Source organism: Prosopis cineraria, unplaced genomic scaffold, assembly GCF_029017545.1.
Source record: "Prosopis cineraria cultivar Desert tree isolate PC_DT_omini unplaced genomic scaffold, ASM2901754v1 PC11, whole genome shotgun sequence".
Lineage (NCBI taxonomy): Eukaryota > Viridiplantae > Streptophyta > Magnoliopsida > Fabales > Fabaceae > Prosopis > Prosopis cineraria.
Genome location: NW_026555342.1, coordinates 13,949,106 through 13,968,766, shown reverse-complemented (window position 1 = coordinate 13,968,766; position 19,661 = coordinate 13,949,106). Strand labels below are relative to the sequence as shown.

Below are 19,661 nucleotides of genomic sequence, written 5' to 3'. Positions count from 1 at the left end.
TGGTTGATGAATTTTGGTCTTCAATAGAAAGACAAAGAAGGAATGTACAGGTGCCTGAGTTTATTGTTGATAGGGCATCTAAATGGATTAAACCAGATCTTTTTCTTATGAAGGTGAATGTGGATGGGGTGTACTATGCAAAGGAAGGAAACACAGCTATTGGTTTGGTTGGAAGGGACCATAATGGGCAATATATGGGGGGTGTGGGGAAGCAAGTGACTACTACTTCTACATTTATGATAGAATGCTTGGCTTTGTTAGAAGCTTTGCAAATGAAAGATTTGTTTAGTGATGGTAAGGTCTTTTTTGAAACTGATTGTCAGGAATTGTACAGAAGAATACTAGCTAGAGATGTTAAAGGATATGAATGGTTTTGTTTTGATATTTTGTTGAAGTGCTTTGAATTGTGTGATGCTGATGTGAATTGCTTCTTGTCTTTGGTTGCTCATATTGGTAATGGTGCAGCAGATTGGATTGTAGCTGGTGTTATGAGGGGCATGGTACTGCAAAGATGGCTCTTTGAGCCACCATCTCCTTTGGTTAATGTGATGGTAAGGGATCTATAAGGCAGAAGTAGTGAAGCTAAGCTAAAAAAGGGTATTGGTTAATTGTTCTTTTTTGCTTTTTTTGTTCCTTTTCTTCTAGTTTTTCAGGTTGTAACTTGATTTTAATTGCTTTGCTTTTCTTTCTTTTGTTGTATTCCTAGGCTTTGTTTTCTTTCTTTACATGGTATTAATGTATGTAATCCTTTTAATGATATTAATAAAATGGTCTGTATTTTGCTAAAAAGAAAAAAAGAAAAGGGCTGAAATTTTTGTGGCCATTTTCCGTCATTTTTAAGGTTACTTTTATCATTTTTTTTTATCAACTAAAAATTAAAGTTAACTTTTATAAATATCAAGATTAAATTATACTATTTTTAAAAGTTGAAAGAACAATTTGCACAATAAATAAGCTCATGGTCATATGGTGCTACTAGACATAAAACTTAAGGATAATTTACTCATTTATTCTTACATTTTTACCATTAACAAAAAAGAAACATTACATATTAATAAATAATTCAAATTTCAAAACCACCCCAAATCATAACCATATGTGAATTAAAAGTGACCAATCCCAGTCGATGCACAAGAAGTTCAGTTGAAAATGATAATACCCAGACACAGCGAGTGATTAACCACGTTAATTCATCCTTCGCTTGTGTACACTTCTTCTAAAAGCCCATGAAGACCTCCAACCAAGGGAGAAACAAATGGTATAGGCTACGACAAAACCAGTTAGAGCCCCGAATCCAAATGGCAAACCTACTATCTTGTCATCTTTGTGGTGAAACTTTTGACGAGGAACATCCTCGGCTTCAGAAGGAACAGAACCAGATAGACGAAGCCCCATGTTTCCCTCAAAGCTTGATGATGGAAATGTCTCAAATTGACCTCCCTCCGGCATTTTCCCCTGCAACTGATTATAAGACACATCAAATGCAGATAAAAAGCTCAACTTTACCAACGATGGTGGTATTTCCCTACTGAGTCTGTTATAAGATAAATCTAGAATCTCCAACATTGTCATTTCTGATAACTCATCAGGAATAGTTCCTGAGAGTCTGTTGTGTTTTAGATCCATCACGTGAAGGCCTTTCAGGTTTCCAAAACTTGGCCATATGGGTTCTTCAAGCTTGTTGTGACTCAGCACTAGAGATGGACAAAGCCTTGAAACTCTGTCATATTCCAACCTGTTTGGTTGTCTTGTTTGATCAGTATTATCTCCTTTAACGGTGGAAAGGTAAGTGCATGATGAAGATGAATAACTAGTCCCTCGGGATGAGAAATTGCTGTTCTGTATTCCCAAAATCATGGTCAAGCTTTCTGGGATTTCACCAGTCAAAGAATTATTCGACAAGTCTAAGTAAAAGAGATGATCCAACTTGCCAAACCAAGAAGGGATGATTCCACTCAAAGAGTTCCATGACAAATCCACAAACTGCAACATCTTGCATCCCTTTAACCACTTTGGGACTGAGCCTTTGATTTGGCTATTGGCCAACACTAAAACCTGCAGACTTTTGAATCCTACAATACGATCTTGTGGCATTTCTTCGTTGATGAAGTTATTTGGAAGGCCTAGAATGCTCAAGTTTCTGCAATGCTGTAAAACATTTAAAGCTGAAGACAAATTACGCAGACCAGTACTTGAAAGTCCAAGGACGGTTAAAGATGAAATTTTTTTTAAGGTAACAGGAACTTCACCACTGAGATTGTTGGAGGAAAGAGAAATTTCTTCCAGTCTAGGGCATTTTGATAAACTACCAGGGATTGTACCAAGAAACTTGTTGGCAGAAAGACAAAGGGAAGTAAGGTTTTTCATTGCAGAACAATTCACATTAATGGAACCACTAAAAGAGTTATTAGCCAAACTGAGCACCTTAAGAGATGGAGAATTTACCAGTGTTGTAGGCATTTGACCTGTGAAATTGTTTGATCTTGCAGAGAAACTCTCAAGTCTCATGAGGCTCTCAAAGATATCTGGGAGAATTCCAGAAAACCCATTTCAGAGATGTCTAGTTTCACTAGGTTTGACAGGTTACCAATTTTACCATTCAGTGGTCCTGAGAGCTTATTGTATTGCAAATATAGTTCTTTCAGATTCTGCAGATGAACTATGCTTTTGGGTAATCTCCCTAATAGACTATTTCCATTGATGGATAGATGTTGCAAAGAGGAACAATTACCTAAACTTTCTGGAATGTTCCCTGAAAAATAATTATTTGACATTTTAAGCACTCGAACCCCATTTGAAGATGAACAAATAGCTGTGTTTATTTTGCCCACAAAACCATTGTTGCTCAAGTCAATTACCTCCAAGTTTTGCAAATAAAACAATTCATCAGGAAGAAACCCTGTAAAGAAATTGTAAGACACGTTTAAGATTCTCAGTTGATCAAAACCTGCTAGGGGGACACATAATCTTCCAGTAAGTGCTCTGTTGCTAAGCTCCAAGCTTACCACCTTTGTGCCTAAACCAGTTATGTTACCGCATGTAACACCAGGCCAAGTGCAGCAATCAGAGGAGGAAGATGAAGAGCTGTTCCAGTCAAGAATGGCAGATTCTAAGCAGGTTGAGAAATCAGTCAAGGCCTTTAAGTCACTGGGATTACAGGTCACTGAGTTTTGGGAATCTGAACTACGAGTATAGCCACCAAATGACAACGAAACCAGTGATAGAAACAGAAGAAATCCCAGTGAACGAAGGTGCTCCATTGAGAAACTGGTGCTTGCTGCTAACCGGCTTTTCTCATGGTGATACTTTGCTGGTCTTAGTTATTGATCTTTCTCGCTTGATTTTCATCCACATTTCATACTCTGACTTTGTCAATTGTTTGAAGTCAATATTAGAGGAAGAAAAACTTCTTTGATAATGACTTTCTTGACAGCTAATTCAAATAACAATCCATGGGTGATTGAGCATCTTGACATTGAACATGGTGAAAAATCAAGAGAAAAATTGGCAGTCAATTAGTTTTTTCTTTTCTTTTTCAGTCAATTAATTTGAGATCTAAAACACTAACACATTGAAGATTTTATAAAAAATCATAATCAAGTTATAGAGTTGTACAGAATTTCAATTACATTTTTTTTTTTTGGGGGGGGACTATACTCCATCCACGCCTCTATATATGTAAGAAAGCCCATGAAAATCTTTAATTTTTGTAGGCATTTTAATTAGTTAGCTTACTGTTTTATAGAATGAAATACAACTCGTACATTTTTCATTGAACTAGACACTTTTGTTTTTTTGGACATTGCATAATTAAGTCTGAAAAAATGAACCACACTGAACTATTAATAGTCTATGAATAACAGCATTTATTAGAAATTTCATATTGATATATGTTAGACAGATATTTGATGTTTATTCTTATAAATATTTCTTGTTCATCAAATTTCTTATTTAATTATAAGCACATCTTTGGAAATTTATTTTACTAATGCAAGTGATTTGCTTATATTGCTGATACCCAACAAATCACTTTGTCTGAAAAGTGATTCACTGATGATCTGCATATAAGCAGACAGATAATTAGCAGCTTCAGAGATGCTCATTGATTATAAGCATTTCAATAAGTTCTGATTCCTTTAAAATATGCATGACAAAAGCTGTATATAACAGATGATTACATGCATGATAATCTTTCAATATAACTGAAGTATTACTTTGTTCTCTCGTAAGCAAAATTTTGGTGAGTTGAACTTTAGGAACTCAGAGAGTAGCGAAAGTTAAATAATGCTTCCAAATGTATTTAGGAATTAATCAATCAAAGAGTCCCTTACATTATTGGCATTAATTAGGATTTAATTTTAAGCCATTGCTCCCAAGGGATATGAAATTAAATCTTTACCAACTAAATCAATTTTCATTGTTGGTTAAGTATAATTTTGTTGGTAGTCATCAAATATTTAACTTGCTCTAGATATAATGACAAGCTCACAAGGTACTGGTAACATCACAATCATCTATGAATAACATTCATCATGATACAAATTTAATTAAAAAGAGTGTACATTAAAAAAAATCCCAGGGAAAAGTAGAAGCATGATAACAGAGCTTCACTTTCTGATGATGAGTGCACTCCATCAAAGTTTGCCTCAGTAAGACCACTTCAACTAACATAAAAGAAGACACCAACAAGATAAAGTAAAAAAGAACCAATCCCAATATTTTGAAAAGAAAGAATACTAAGCAAATCAAGCCAAATAAAAATAAATATGTAAGCATGTCAAAGTAAGCGTCGCTAAAAATTTTACTTGACACACTTATATGTTTATTTTTTATTGACTTAATCTATTTATCTTAGGGTCAGATTTTTAATATCAATCACCTATGTATAATATAAAAAATCCAATAAGTCACACTATTATGACCCATAAAAAGTGCGAATCATTCTTCAGACAAGATCCACCATAGTTTATGTTAGGAATAGAAGAGAAGGAGTATTAGTCAAACAAGCTTGCAAGTGCATTTGATTTTGCAGAAGAGACTGGAATCAACTCTTTGTGGGTATGATTGTGAGGATTAATGGAGGAGACAATTGGTGGAGAATGATGAATGGAAGTGGGTAGAATGAGTGTTTGCTTTTTCAAGTAATCCAATTTGTCTTGGAGGAGAAAAAGCAAAGCAAAGATTGAGACTTGTAGTGTGAAAAGGATAGTCCAAAGGGTAGTGCTTTTTAAGGTTCTCTTATGGTAGGCTCTTAAGCCTGTGTAGATGTTGATAATCCCCACAAGTGAAACTGTTGTTCCCACTATCCAATGCATAATGTACCAATAACTTCTCTCTTTCTTTCCCCTGCGAACAACATTCTTGGTTACAAACTTGTCACATCAATATAACAACATTCAAAACGGATCTAGAAGCTAATCAACGGGGCCAAATTGAAACAAAACATGGAGTGGAGGCCAAAATCTATTTTAAAATACTTTTACTAGCAAAATTACTAACTTTTGTCAAACGAGTATTTAAGTGTAGGGGACAAGCGCACCTTTTTATCCCACTTAGATTTGTCTTTGACAATGTTATGAAGTTATAAATTTCATACACTATATATTTGCAACTTATCTCAAATTTTATGTGAATGCATGGAATATATTCTAATATATTTATATAAAATATGGAAATATAAAGTTACACTATTTGTAAATCATGAATAGTATAGCTAGTTTATCTTTCTACTAATATTAGAAGATTTATAGATGTTGTTTTCAAAATAAATTTTATTATAATTTTTGTAATGAACAAACAATGAAATGTTTGGGTTTGTCTCAACAATAAAATCAATCATTAGTTATTGTGTGTGTGTGTGTGTGTGTGTGTGTGTGTGTGGGATAAGAATTGTGAATTGAATTGTTGATGAACCTGTGAGGCCTAAAAACCCCAAGGAAGACTTGTAGCAGAACAGCAGCATAAAGTGCAAGACCAAGTCTTTGATGGCTGTTATCAAATGAATTCTCAAACTTCTTCAGAGACATGGCTGCTCCAATCGTAGTCAGCAACACTGAAATCATCTGTTCCATGACATGTTAGACTTTGGAAAATGTACAAAAGAAAAATCAAGTATTGTTTGACAAGTTTTGTTGGTAAATAAGATAGTAAATTAATTTATTAACAAGAAGAGAATTATCTGTATTAATTTAATTGGAAATTTAAGATATGATTCCTCGCCAAGTTTTGAAGATAATGAAAATCATCTGCATTTAATTCTTCCAAAAAAAATTGTATACCATCTAAAAACAACAATAAAATATTTTTTAAATCCCAAACATTCGATATCCTAGATAATCTGAAGGTATTACTATCTCTCGTTCAAATTAATTCGAACCCTTATTTTGTGAGATTGTTATTACTAATGGCAGTCTCATTGGTACTTTAGGGATATCTTTAATATATTTATTTAACATAATTATTTATCCCTAGATTCAAACTCAAAATCTCAAGATAAACTAATTCAACTCTCTTCATTAATTGAACCAAAGCCTCTGGGTAGTACTCTTCCATGGTAATTTATTCACAGTTGTTTGATATATGTGTGTGTCTTCATTTTCAAATTGGTCAGGCTGGCAGGATAATATATTTTAACCATATAAACTTCAAGTAATTATTTCAAATCTGCAGTGTCAATGAAAGAAAAGGATATGGACACCGGCCACTCCGTAATTAAAGTGAGAAAGTGGGCTATAATTATGTTCAAAACAAAGATCAACACTTCAATGATTACACAAGCTAGGTTTCAAGAGTAGTCATCTTTATCACAAAAGTTAATCTTTGAACATTGTATACTAGTTAATTAATTAGTAATTGATGATGGATTATAAGTTTTCACAAAACAAATAGAGGACAGAGAATTGATGAAATTAACCTGGAAAGCAACATGGAGATAGAAGAGAAGTGCAGTTCTGGCTGATGAAGGTTCTTGAGTGATTGAAATTCTGATAATAAGAATGCCAAGAGGCATAAACAATCCCATTGAAGCCCACAGCAAGAATCCATGGATTGTAATATCAGATATCTTCTCACTGCTCACCTGTTAAGCGTAACTAGACATGTTATTCTAACGCTTTAACTTAATCAACTTAAAACAAGTTGTGTGAGATGGATCTAGTTAGTGATCCAAAACAAATAACGAAACAAGAAGAGAGAAGAGGAAAGCATTGCTAGCTAGGTACGTACCTTGGGAAAGTGGTGAATATTAGTGATGTTGTGAGTTAAGAAGTGAGAAGAGTGGTGAAGATGAGAGCAGAAAGTGGAAGGAAGAAGAGAAAGAGAAGAAGCAAAAAGGAGGAAAATGCAGAAAGGAGAGGAAGATATAAACATTTTTGAGAAGCCTAAGGCACTTGGATATGGTTGCTATAGCTATAGGGAATATGATTGTTCTTGGCTTGGGATATATGCCAAAGAAGGATTTTAACATGTGCCAATGAGGGCTCCAAGCCAAAGAGGGATTTTAATATGTGCCAACGAGGGCCTTCTACTTGTTAAAGAATGAAGTTTTTTGTGAAAAGGGTCCAATAATTGTGAATACTAAACTTCTATAAAATCCAAAAGCACATCCATTTGTATTGGATATCCTAAGTTTACCAATCTACCTCACGTTGAGATAAAAGGACTTTAACAGGGCCCGTACTAATTTGAAGTGAGTTAGGATGGGATTTTCTCGGGTGAAAGCTCTACTATTAACACCGTTACATTTTCAGAGTTCAAACCTGAAATATCTGATTAAGTTAGTACAATTTTATTGCTTGTTAAATCAATTGTATGATAGTCATGCATTCCGATTTTTAAGTGAGGGGGAGCAATTAAGTAAAGATGAACATGGACCGGTTTAAGGGCCAAACAATTATTTCCTTTTTATTTTGTTTGTATTTAGTTTAATTTTTTAACAAAAATGATAAAATTAATTCTAGCCCCCCTATTTTATATGATTCAAAATTTTGCCCCCTCTTATATGAGACCTTAGATCCCTCTCTCAACATGGGTCTCAAAATGCCAATGCTTATGTCAAGAAATAGATACTAAATAGTGAATAGTTGGTAAGTTAAATTTTATGTTCAAATCCTGTGAATAAAAAAATTATGCTTCGTAAAAATTAAATTCCTATTTGGTTTTTATTTTTAAAAATAAAAAAATTAAAAACTTGTTTATAATGTTTAGAATTTACTTGTTTTCAAAATTGTTCTTATTTTATTCTTTTAAAATAAAAATAGGAACAGTTTAAAATTATTTTCATTTTAGTTTTTTATTTTCAAAACACACTACATTAATTATTAAAAAATATAATTAGGTTGACCAATTTACATCTTAAACCACTATCATTGACCACCTGCAACATGCCATTGCTATCAAGCTATTTTTAAATTTTTATATTGTTTTTAAATTAACATAACTAAAATAAATTTTCAGTTTGTTATGTTTTAAAAATAATATTATAAAATAAAAATAATTTTTAAAAAATAAAAAATGAGAACAAAAACCAAATAGACCCTAATTGTCACCAACATGTTGAATGATTTTGCTTATTAATAAACATCTCAAACTTAAAAAAAAAAAAATCACAAGTTGCACCGTTTGTGAGTCTTGAATGGTGCATTTAATTTTTCAAGCTCCAACCAGCACTAGTTATCATTTTGTTTAAGGAGAAAACTTATATGCTCAACCTTTTATATTCAATATGTGCCTGTTTTTAATTCAAGAAATGTAAATTTTTTATAAATTATTTATTTTATAATAAATACTTGTCATTAATTTAATTAAGATATTGATATTCACTTATCATGATTTAATTATATATATATATATATATTAAATACGTAAAACTAAGTATATAAGCCCTGTCCTTTGTTTAATTACTTCTATTTAGAGTTGTTCTTATCCAACACAATTCGCAAACTATAACAACTAATTACAGAAAAGATTGCTTTTGGCCTTTTCTAATTCAACAAGTAATTAATTAGATTAATGTTAATCTTCCAGAAAAATTTATCTTACATATTTAAAGCTGTGTCATGATAGAGACTAGTGGAAGACAAAATTATAAAAGTGGACAGCATTTTTCACTGTATAGTCCTCAATTTTTCTTTCTTCGTCACTGATGAGCTAAATAATCAGGATTAGAAATTACATGAAAAACCCTGGCTATATTTATGTGTATGTGCGTACATTTCAATTGGACACAAATCACCGAGTTATTTCATGTAAGTATTTTAATGCCAAATGCAGTGAACATGTGTGTGTATATTAATCAACATTATTTTTCATTCCATCTTGTGGTATCTTGAAAAACTTAACAGATATTAACACCACCCGTCCAAACTAATTCAAATTTTCACTGTGTTATTGTTCTTATTAATAGTAATCTTATAGGTATCTCAAGAATGCTTTTAATATTTTTATTTAATGTGACTGCTTATTTTAAAATTTGAACATAAAATTGTAAGATAAGTTAATTTGGCTTCCTCAACTAGTTAAACTAGGCATCCTTCATATTAATCAATATTTTATACCGCATTATCCCACTATGCACAGTTCCTCTTCTCTTGATAATGAATCAAATTATAGTAAAGAACAAAAATTGAGATTTAATATTTTATTTTATTAATTAATTCAGGACACAAGTCATGTCGAGCCATTGATAAAATTCTCCCTACTATACATGATTATTCAATTCACAATAATCAAATTCAAGATATTACTTGAAATATCAGTAACTTTTTCACTTACTACTGACCAATATATTATTAGCCATGCTTAAATCAAGCCAAACGCTTGATTAAAAAAAAATTAAAAACTTTGAACCCTTGGTCAAAATGAAGTGCTCAATCTTTTGAAAAGATGAAACTCAATATACTATAAAATTGTCCAATAGTCTAAAAACTAAATTAACTTAAAGAGTAATGATTGAACAATGACTAAACACCAACGCCCACTTATCAAAGTCATGATGACTCAACGTGGCCTAATTTCATGAGAAAAAAATGTGCATGACCAATCAGATCAGTGGTTGCTCCTTTCTCAACCTCTCTTTATTTAAAATTAAAACGAATTAGTTTTTTTTTACCAGGAAAACGAATTAGTTTAGTTTACCAAAAAAAAATAACGAATTATTTTAGGCATCGATATCCATCACTACAAGACAGTGTCGACGGAACATGTAACTGTTTGAATTCGGAGTGTAGCGATTGAGACATTACATGTGCCATCTTCTTTTTCAAACTGATTTTTCAACGCACTTTCCTCTTCTCTATTTTCTCTTTGAATCCAACATTTCAATAATTTGCCTATACTTTGTTCTTTGTTTGAGTAATGAAGTATCTTTGATCAAAAAATAATTTGCCTGTATGATTTATTTAATTAAATGGTACGCTTTTAAATAATGGAGGGCCCGCTTATTTAAGATTAACAAATAAATTATTTTTAGATAACTTAGAGATTTTATAAAAATATATTTATTTTATAAATATTTTCTACAAAGAATATGTTGTTGTTATTATTATTTTGAATGGAATTGTGATACAATAAACCAAACCGGCTACAAAGAAATAAGTCACCTGCATAGTCTGGTTCTTCTCACCATCCATCACTTACTACAAAAAGGTGGTAAGTGATTAAAAGTATAAAAAGATTTTTAAGCTATTAGAAGAAAACAAAGATCAAATCCCTGTACAATAGTCGAGAGCTGAAAAAACGGACGTACTCAGTCTTTATTGGGCTAAGCCCTTAAACCTAATTTTTCATTTTTCACCCATATTTTGAAGTTCAGCCCTTATTTAAAGGGCTCAAGGCCAGGCTCGTAAGACCTGTTATGAAAAATTTAAAAAAATAAAATTAAATTAAACATTATAAATTAATTAAAATATTTTAAAATTAAAAAATAAAAATTTTCATAATCTTTTAGAAATTAAACAACACACATTTAGAAGTTTAATAAGAAAATTCAAATCTTGGTTAAAAAAATAGTTCATCTTTTTTAAATACACAAACATAATAATTATAGAAAAATAAAAAATATTAGAAATTTTATATTGTATACTAATATTTATTAAATTATACTAAATTAACTTAGAATAAATTAAAATTAATAATAATATAATATGTATAGGATCAGGGCTTCAAGTGAACAGGTTATTTTTGCCTTCAAACACATGTTTCATTAAAAAAAATTAATAATATTATAATAGGATTTGAAGTGCTACTCAAGCCCAAGTCCTTTTTCACAGGATTTATCAAAGTTAAGCTTTCAAACCCGATTAATTTAAAAAAATTTAATTTTTAAAGCCTGAACTCTTATTTAAATAGGGTTTTTAAGCTCGGCCCTTATTCTCGACTCTATACAATACCAACAATTTTCATTATAACAGGGGGAAAGTGGCCAACATTGGAATTAAATCATCTAATCCATTTAGCTTGACAATCTCTAATCACTCCATCACACTTGGAAGTTCCATCCTTATAAGAACCATCGATGTCCAAGTGATACTCATTAATTAGCCATAGGTCGAACCCAAAGAGATCAATGAGTTTGTCATGACTTATTAGACAAAGATAAGGTTGAATGAAGAATATTAAAATCAACCTTAACCCTTTGAAGAGTTGCCACACCCAATCTAATATTCTTCCTTGCATCATCAGAAAAGAGCTTCTTACATAGCACGAAATATCCCAACAAACATAGCCAAAAAGGGTTGCCTGAGGAACTTGTGTGGCGAACTCCTTGCCTGGTTTGTGCTTCAGGTTCCATACGATCCAATCCTCACCATTCATGCTTTTGAATCTATTCCAAGCTTCAGGTTTAACTAGGTTCTGCCATCTCTCTTTCGCCTATGGGCAATCTCTCAAGATGCATGACATCTTCTCTCTGATCACAACCCAATGGGAATAGATCCTCACTTTCCATACCCCTAGAGGCACGTAATTTCACTGTATGTAGTCTGTTCTTGGCTGCTAACCAAAGATGTACTTCAATTTTCTTTGGGCCCATCCACTTCCAAATTTTACTCCAGATTCCCCCCAATGGACTAAGGTGTACTTGCAACAGGGAAATTATATACAAGGTGAATAGAAAAATTACCAAAGATCGTTTCCACACAAATCTCTCATCGCGCCTCTCAACTCTCAAAATATGAGTGCAAGCAATACGATTCACAACGTCACTAGGCAAACAATTCCTGATCTTCAGTCACAAAATCAACCACCATACTCTCATCATTGAAAGAAGCATCAACGATAAAATGAGCCAGAGGTCTCGCAAGTAGACGAATTATCCATCAAGCATATGTTATTTTATAATTGGTTACACTAATAAAAAAAATTGATTATTATTTTGTTATTTGTAGATTTTATGATATCTTTGTGGATCTCTATTAATAAAAATAATTTATTATTTAATTTATTTTAAAATTTTATAATATTTTCATCTATCTCCACATTTTTATGGTATTCTCTCTAATCTTCAGTCTCAAAAAAAAAAATTGTAAAAAAAGTAAATTATTTTTAAAAGCTATTCAAAATAGCCTTGCAAAAAGGAGAATTAGAAACCTGCTTCTTCTTTTTTTTCAATTCTGATTATTATTAAAAGTTTAACATGATAAAATTTCACAAAATAAATATTTTTGAAAAATAAATAATTTTTTCGTGAAAAAGGCTTAAATAAACCGACCTTAAAGTTAAATCTAATTCTTATATAAACGATGGCCATTGACGAAAAAATAAAATGTGTTCATTGATTTAAGCAGTGGTTTAAGTTCAAAAAGATAAAATAAATAAACAAATAAATAAATCATTCTTTAAAACGAATCTTAAAGGTCAATTCAATGATGAAAACATCATATAAATGATTTATCCAAAATAAATAGCCTAAAGAATTGTAAAGATAAGCTATTAACTAATTTATCTTAGTGGTTATAGAATATACTTTTGGCATATGTTTAATCGATGTTGAAGTGGACAAATTTAGTGGAGTCAGAATGATTACAGTTTGCATTATTGTCAAAGATTTGGCACCAAGTCAATATTATCATAATATGATCTTTTATCCTTAGTCTCGCAAATAGCAATCATGTTCATATATACCCACCTTTTAATGCACCATGATAATAATTATTTTTATTTTTATTTTCAGTAATCAAGTATTAATTTTTGTCACGTGATCAGCCCCTCACTAATCATTCATCACTCAACTAATCGACAAGTGATTAGCAAAGAAATGATCATATAAATTGTTCCTATCTTAGTGCAATAATGTTTTTATTTACAGGCAATTCATTGCTCACCCAAAGTGATGAGGGGAAGTTTCTCAATTGATGTCAGAGATTAATCTCTTCTTGAACTATGAAGAGCAAAAGGCCCAATTATATTTATAAGTAATGTTAATTAAAAAGATAATAATAAAATTTTTAGTTTTTAAGTTTATCTCAATTATTGATTTAGTCATTCAAGTTTAATTTTTACCAAGACTAAAGTAAAGTATACTTTTAGCCATTTAATTTTACACAATGTTTCATTTTGACCTCTTAATTTTAAAAAAGTACATTTTTAATTCTTTAAATATAATACTATTAGTTTCATCACAAAAAAATTTACATTAAACTTTTAAATATTAACAAAAAATTTAAACAGTAACTTATTAAGTTTAATTTTTTTAAAATAATAATAATTGATACAAAAAATAATGGTTTAAAACTAATGATGTTAAGAATGAAGGACTAAAAATACACTTTATAAAATTAAAGGATCAAAATAAATTTTCTATAAAATTATAGGACCAAAAGTATACTTGAACCTTTTTATTAATGTGGTCTTACAAGTTTTGCTCAATTATCAATTTAATTCTTGTTATTTAAAAAGGAGATAACACTATCAAAATTTACTATCATGGATAATAGAATATTGATAACAATTACATAAATTAATGAAAGTGTAATTATTTAGTTAGAAAAGAAAAAGACTAAGAAAACTCTAGAAAACAAATAACAAAACACAATATAAGGGACCAAAATGATACAAATTAAATTGACATAAGAGCTATTTGTTTTTATTTAAATATATATACATGTCACCTCTTGCATTAGATTAACTTAATAATCAATTTGTGTTTTAAACCTTAAAGGATAAGTATAGTAATTTAATTAAAATAACATAAGGAACCAAATCCATAAATAAAGATTATAAATTTAAACGACCTAGTATCATTCTACGAGGAGAGAAAATATACAACACATATACTACTGCTAAAACAAGTTATGTATGCATGTATGTGCAACACAGCATCATTGTCCTAGTAAATGTATGACTTATGAATCATATGAACTAATGAATAAAAATTAAAGGATGTGAAGGTTACAAGCATATCTACAACATATCTTGTAAAATTCGAATTTTATTTCCGTTTTCATACGATTATCTTACATTTAAATGTGTTAAAATTCTTAACTTTATTTAGATGAAATCGAGTCCCTTTCACTCAACTACAACTATAACTGACAGATTTCGGCCGGGGGAAAAAATTATAACTGATATATCCCATGTGAGTTTTCTTTTTGGGAACAGAGGGTTAAAAGTAGGATTTGAATATACCCAATTGTTAGATTGCTCGAGTGATGAAAGGTATTATATAGATCCATTAAGCAATTAAAGAGTAATGACGAACGCTAAATCTCCCACCTCGTTTGAGTAATAGAGCAATTAAGACTAAGATGTAATGTAAAAATCCAAGCGTGGTCATAAGCAAGATTCATGATCTGAGACACAAATTCATGCATGCACATAAATCAAGATTAACAAGTGACCATCAATCAAATATAAGCATTAGTGACAACCAGATTTACCTAGTCTAATTCTAATTCATAATTCATGTTTAAGGGAAATCCAGAGATCAAATTACTATATTGGTTGAAGATTCCTCTCAGCTAATCATAATTGTCCGCACAATTCATCCCACTTGGTTCAAATGCTTATGATAACATCATCCCTTGGATACCTAGTCACCCAATCAAGCAATTATTAGTTTTGTGGCACCAAAAATGAATTTTATCTTCCTAAGTCGGCCATAAGTTGAAGTACATAGATAATAAAATCTCTAACCAACTTGCAAAATTAAATTAAGAAAATATAAGGGGCACAGAAAAGGGAGTTGCACATCATAAGGAGCACAAAAAAGGGTGTTGCACATCACTCGAGGTAGTGAAGAATAAAGAGGATGAAAAACCTTCAACATCTATATATAATAAAAAAATGATAAAGAATTACATTATGTATATGCACATGAATTTCATTTTAAGAGCGAACGAAATATTGTAACAAAGCAATATTTGCCAAAAATTGGAAATTTTCAAGCTTGGTATACTCCTCCGTTAAAAAATATAAGATATTTTTAATCGAATATCAACCCTTAATAAAGTAGTTACCTACTTTCAAACTAACTCTATCTTTATATATTTACTCCTATTAAACACCTTATATTAAATATAAAATCATTGAACACTTAAAACAAAAAAAACAATGATTATATTTTAAAAAATTAAAAATACATTATATTTTTTAACATTCAACTCCTCAAAAAAATAACTTACATTTTTAAATATAGAGAATATCAATTTAAAACTTGGGAGAATTACAGCCCACATAGCACAAAATTTTACATAAAAATTTTAACACAATCAAAAAGCTATAAAGACGCTCAAAAACCTTAAATGAAAATATGTTGTTTTGCTCAAAAAAAAAAGAAAATATGTTTTAACCGAAAAAAATACATTTATTCTAGAACATTTTATTGTCAATTACAAAATAATGAATTAAGAATTTATAAACATTATATTGTATATTTATAAACAATCTATTATTCTTTCATCCCAAGCAACTTGTAAATTTCAAACTAAATCATTTCCACTAAACCAATTATACATTAAAAGACATTGTATTAAAAATTTATAAACATTGTTATACATTCATGGAAAGAGAGAAAACAAATACATCTCTTTTCATTAAAGCATCTCTCCACTTAAAGCCCTTGAACCCGCAGTTTTCAATATATGTTGAGCCCTAAATGCAAATTTCTATGCTCTAAAGGCCCTAAGTGAGATTCATCCTTAAAACTTGGGTGCCCAACGTACCACTTATCAAGTAATATAGATTTGTTCATTCCTATTCAAATATCAAAAATATGTAAGATCCCATAGAAGCATTAAACTACCAAAAACTTCAGTGAAAATGTTCTAAACACTCAAAAAAAAAAATCAGCTAATCAAGAAGCCGATGGAACGTTTCTACCAGAAACACGTTACATAAACAAGTTGGGCTTTTTAGCCTTGTATGTGGTTTTAAGCTTCCTGGTGGGTGGCCTGACTTTCCTATAAACCAACGGGAACTTGATTTTTGAGTTGTGGAATTGCTTGGTGCTTTCCCTCTTGCAAAGCTTAGCCGGGATGGTGGCCGTCTTGATTATCTGAATGCAAGGGAACCGGACCCGGTGACGGGAAGCCATCTCATTGTACATCTGCTCCACTGCACCGTTTAGAGTGGTATCGCGGTACTCTTTGTACATGTTGTGATAGCCAGTCCTACTCTGATAACGCAACCAGATGCCATAGTTCTTGATCTTGGTTGGGTTCTTCTCAAAAATCTGCGACATAATACAGATTATGCAAGGCCAGAAATAAAAGCCCACTCAAAACGAGTTCATTCCAGATTGATACAACCCATAAGCCTCAGTTGTGGTAGTAGTAGTTTGAATGAAAAGACCACTGCACTTGAAAACCGTAGGATTAAAACTTCCAAATCAGAAAAGAGAGATCCATGAAGCATAAAACTAAGTTTCCAATTATTACATCATACTCCCCCCAGACTAAAACAAAAATCCGCATACCAATAAAATGTTTATTCCTGTGAAAATATATATTCCCTCTTTTTACCCTTACTTTTCTTTTATGATGAGTAAGAAGAAAGTCATGAATTCGTAGACAGAGAATCTAGGTTAACAAATGCAAAAGATAAAATGGGAAAAAAGTTTTACAAATACAAAGTTGCTTCTATTTTGGACCAAATTAGCTGGAAAAAAATGCTTATATTTTGGATGGAATGAGCATATAATATATATTCATCTAAACCATCGTCCAACTGAAATTCACAGAAAATAACACCTAATTACTAAAATTGGAAAACAATTTCAATGAGAAGTAAAACACAATGTTTTTAGAACCAAATCAGATGTTGAACCGAAAAGGCTAGCAGTTTACTGTTTGCATGGTCCAACCCAATGATCAACCGTGATGTAACAATTAAATATTAAAAAAATTGTATATGTATATAATAATCTAAATATAAAATTGCTACTTAACTTAAAAATAAAATCAAATATCTTAAGTTTAATATTTATCATGACTCAACAAGCCATATAATACAACATAACATCACATGATTAAAAAAAAAAAGGGTCATTTTTAAAATAAAAAAATTTGATAAAAAAATAAACAGAAAAAAGGAAATTTATGGGGCTGTCCAGTTTTTAAGAACCAGATCCTAGTCCAAAGCGGTCTAATCTGGCTCAAGTCCTTGAACAGTTTTTTCAGCTTGATTGAGCCATTAGCTCGACTGATCGACAGTTGGACTGTCTAATCTGGTCTGGTTTTTTAATCGTTGGTAAAATCAGAGCAAAAATATTATTAAAATGCGTACGTATGATATAACTTTTGAGAACAAGAGAACAGTGTACTTCTAGCGATTATAAAATTGCAGTACAAGGTCAATTAAGGATGCAGTCAAACTTGTGCAAAACAAAGCAGCAGAAATTAAATTCTGAATATATGGATCCCAATTGGGTCAAATCAAGTAATTTATCATGAAGAAATGCAAAGGGAGCAGGTAGGAGTAAAAAAAAAAAAAAAGCGGAAGATCAAACTTTAAGTATCCAAAAAACATCTAAGATAACACGAAGAAACTAAAGGTAAATTGCAACAAAATGCATATTCCACCATCTGGTGATTTACTAATTATCATTAGGATAATCATGAAGAAAAGATGTTTTCCTATTAATGTATATTTCACCTGTAATCAGACAACGCACTGATATCAGTAATCAATCCAATAATTTCTACAGCTCCTGAACATAGTACGGGAAACAGGAATTGCCTTTTGAACCTTCCTTCTGATATAATTACAGAAAAGCACTTAATAGCTTTTTCACTACAAGGGATGCGCAACAAGTTTAAAGGATCACTCAATATAATATCAGGGGTTCTCAGACACAGTTCAACTGTCACAACATTAAGGCCAACAAAACCACAAGCTTTCCTGACAAGATTAGCTAAGAAAGGCAGCATCATTTTACAGAATTGGAATTAGAAAGTTGCTGGAATGAGGATTAACAAATAAGTTCACCAATGCAATAACAATTAATGTTTACTAATAGTTTGGCCAATGTTGCCGACCATGAATCCAACACAGAAGGTCATAATCGCAATACTCAAGAACACAACACAAGGCTCAGAAAATGAGAAATTCCCTGGTGATAGGACCATTCTGCCATGTCTTTAAGCTTCTCAAGTTGTGTTTCGAATTAATAAAAAACCATTCTTGTCAGAATCAGAATGCAGCAGACACGAAACGTTAAATAAACATACGCAAAAGTAAAAAATGCACCTCATTGATAGCAAGCACTTGACCATTGCTCTTCTTAACCTTCTTCAGTTTCCTCAAAAAGTACCTAAATCAAAGCAATCAGCCAAATTAAGACACATATTCCTGGCCTCGACCTCTGGGACAAAAGAAACTAGACTACTAGCTGGAATAAAACTTTTCTCAAACTAAAAGATCTCAAGAATAGTACAAGCTAAAATTTCCAGTCAAGCCTATATAATGATAAAAATAAATCAGTTTACCAGAACTTCGACTTGGCGCGAACCTCGTTCGTGGCCCAGAGTTTCATGCGGTAAATCTTGGGATGTTCATCTGCTTCCGTGGGCAGAGCCCTCCCAACGACCTGATACTGATGAAACTGCAAGAGCAACCAAAGAAACATCAAATCAGCTGGAAAAAAATACCATTTATTTGGTTGAATTGAAAACCGAGGAAGATACGAAAAAATTGAACAACCCACAAAAACACCAGATCAAAAACTCAAATGAATAAGCATAATAATATATCAGCTTTCAGTAATTCAAACTAATAGAAGTGGGAAGGATCCCAGAAACAAATTTCGGCCCGAATCGTTTATGAATCCAAGGCATTGATTTAAAACGCAGATAAAAAAAAATACTCACCCTGAATGCAACCATTTTCGAGAGAAGATGAACGGAGGAAGGACTGTCTCACTCCCCTCAACCGGCCGTCAGAGAAGCAGGGTTTCAGTTTCGTTTTTAATTATATATAAACCCTAGTTTGGGGTCCGGTTGGCGTTAGCGATGGGTCTGCCTTCGCCATGGTTAATCGAACGGCTCACATTTAACATTTTAAAATTATATTTTTACTTTTATTTCATAAAATTATGAAAGTTTTTAATTTTTAATTTAGACCATCTAAATTAAATATAAATTGTCTAAATCAAAAAAGCTATGATTCAAAAATTCAAAAAGCAATGAGATTATTTAAATAAATGAGGTAAATATACTTATTAAACCTTT

At 31.4% G+C, this 19,661-nt stretch overlaps 3 protein-coding genes across 5 annotated transcripts; all 3 read right to left on the bottom strand.

Moving 5' to 3' along the window:
- Positions 1 to 1,038: 1,038 nt before the first annotated feature.
- On the bottom strand, positions 1,039 to 3,301 carry LOC129286869 (phytosulfokine receptor 1-like). Of its 3 annotated transcripts, none has more exons than XM_054922951.1 (2): positions 2,446 to 3,301; positions 1,039 to 2,328 (listed from the first exon to the last, which is right to left on the bottom strand). In XM_054922951.1, the coding sequence occupies exons 1-2, from the start codon at positions 2,506 to 2,508 to the stop codon at positions 1,186 to 1,188; spliced, it is 1,206 nt and encodes a 401-aa protein (XP_054778926.1). In that variant the 5' UTR covers positions 2,509 to 3,301; the 3' UTR covers positions 1,039 to 1,185. The 3 variants fall into 3 exon arrangements, with proteins under 3 accessions (XP_054778926.1, XP_054778927.1, XP_054778925.1); XM_054922952.1 differs by having other exon boundaries at positions 1,039 to 2,148; positions 2,446 to 3,300; XM_054922950.1 differs by having other exon boundaries at positions 1,039 to 2,752; positions 2,859 to 3,300.
- Positions 3,302 to 4,454: 1,153 nt separating this feature from the next.
- Positions 4,455 to 7,424, bottom strand: LOC129286870 (cytochrome b561 domain-containing protein At4g18260-like). The gene is made up of 4 exons (XM_054922953.1): positions 7,225 to 7,424; positions 6,914 to 7,078; positions 5,914 to 6,062; positions 4,455 to 5,346 (listed from the first exon to the last, which is right to left on the bottom strand). Exons 1-4 carry the CDS (start codon positions 7,366 to 7,368, stop codon positions 4,995 to 4,997), a joined length of 810 nt encoding a protein of 269 aa, XP_054778928.1. The 5' UTR covers positions 7,369 to 7,424; the 3' UTR covers positions 4,455 to 4,994.
- Positions 7,425 to 16,160: 8,736 nt separating this feature from the next.
- Positions 16,161 to 19,425, bottom strand: LOC129285027 (60S ribosomal protein L18a-like). Its single transcript, XM_054920572.1, has 4 exons — positions 19,302 to 19,425; positions 18,921 to 19,036; positions 18,682 to 18,745; positions 16,161 to 16,666 (listed from the first exon to the last, which is right to left on the bottom strand). The coding sequence occupies exons 1-4, from the start codon at positions 19,314 to 19,316 to the stop codon at positions 16,325 to 16,327; spliced, it is 537 nt and encodes a 178-aa protein (XP_054776547.1). The 5' UTR covers positions 19,317 to 19,425; the 3' UTR covers positions 16,161 to 16,324.
- Positions 19,426 to 19,661: the final 236 nt, after the last annotated feature.

Excerpts from the sequence above, each read along its gene's own strand:
- LOC129286870 (XM_054922953.1), bottom strand. The coding sequence starts at position 7,368 with ATGTTTATATCTTCCTCTCCTTTCTGCATTTTCCTCCTTTTTGCTTCT. Across the intron at positions 7,079-7,224 it reads ATATTCACCACTTTCCCAAG|GTGAGCAGTGAGAAGATATC; the intron begins GTACGTACCTAG and ends TACGCTTAACAG. Across the intron at positions 6,063-6,913 it reads ATCTCCATGTTGCTTTCCAG|ATGATTTCAGTGTTGCTGAC; the intron begins GTTAATTTCATC and ends GTCATGGAACAG.
- LOC129285027 (XM_054920572.1), bottom strand. Across the intron at positions 18,746-18,920 it reads CGCGCCAAGTCGAAGTTCTG|GTACTTTTTGAGGAAACTGA; the intron begins GTAAACTGATTT and ends GCTTTGATTTAG. Across the intron at positions 16,667-18,681 it reads AAGTGCTTGCTATCAATGAG|ATTTTTGAGAAGAACCCAAC; the intron begins GTGCATTTTTTA and ends ATTATGTCGCAG.
- LOC129286869 (XM_054922950.1), bottom strand. The coding sequence starts at position 2,508 with ATGAGACTTGAGAGTTTCTCTGCAAGATCAAACAATTTCACAGGTCAA.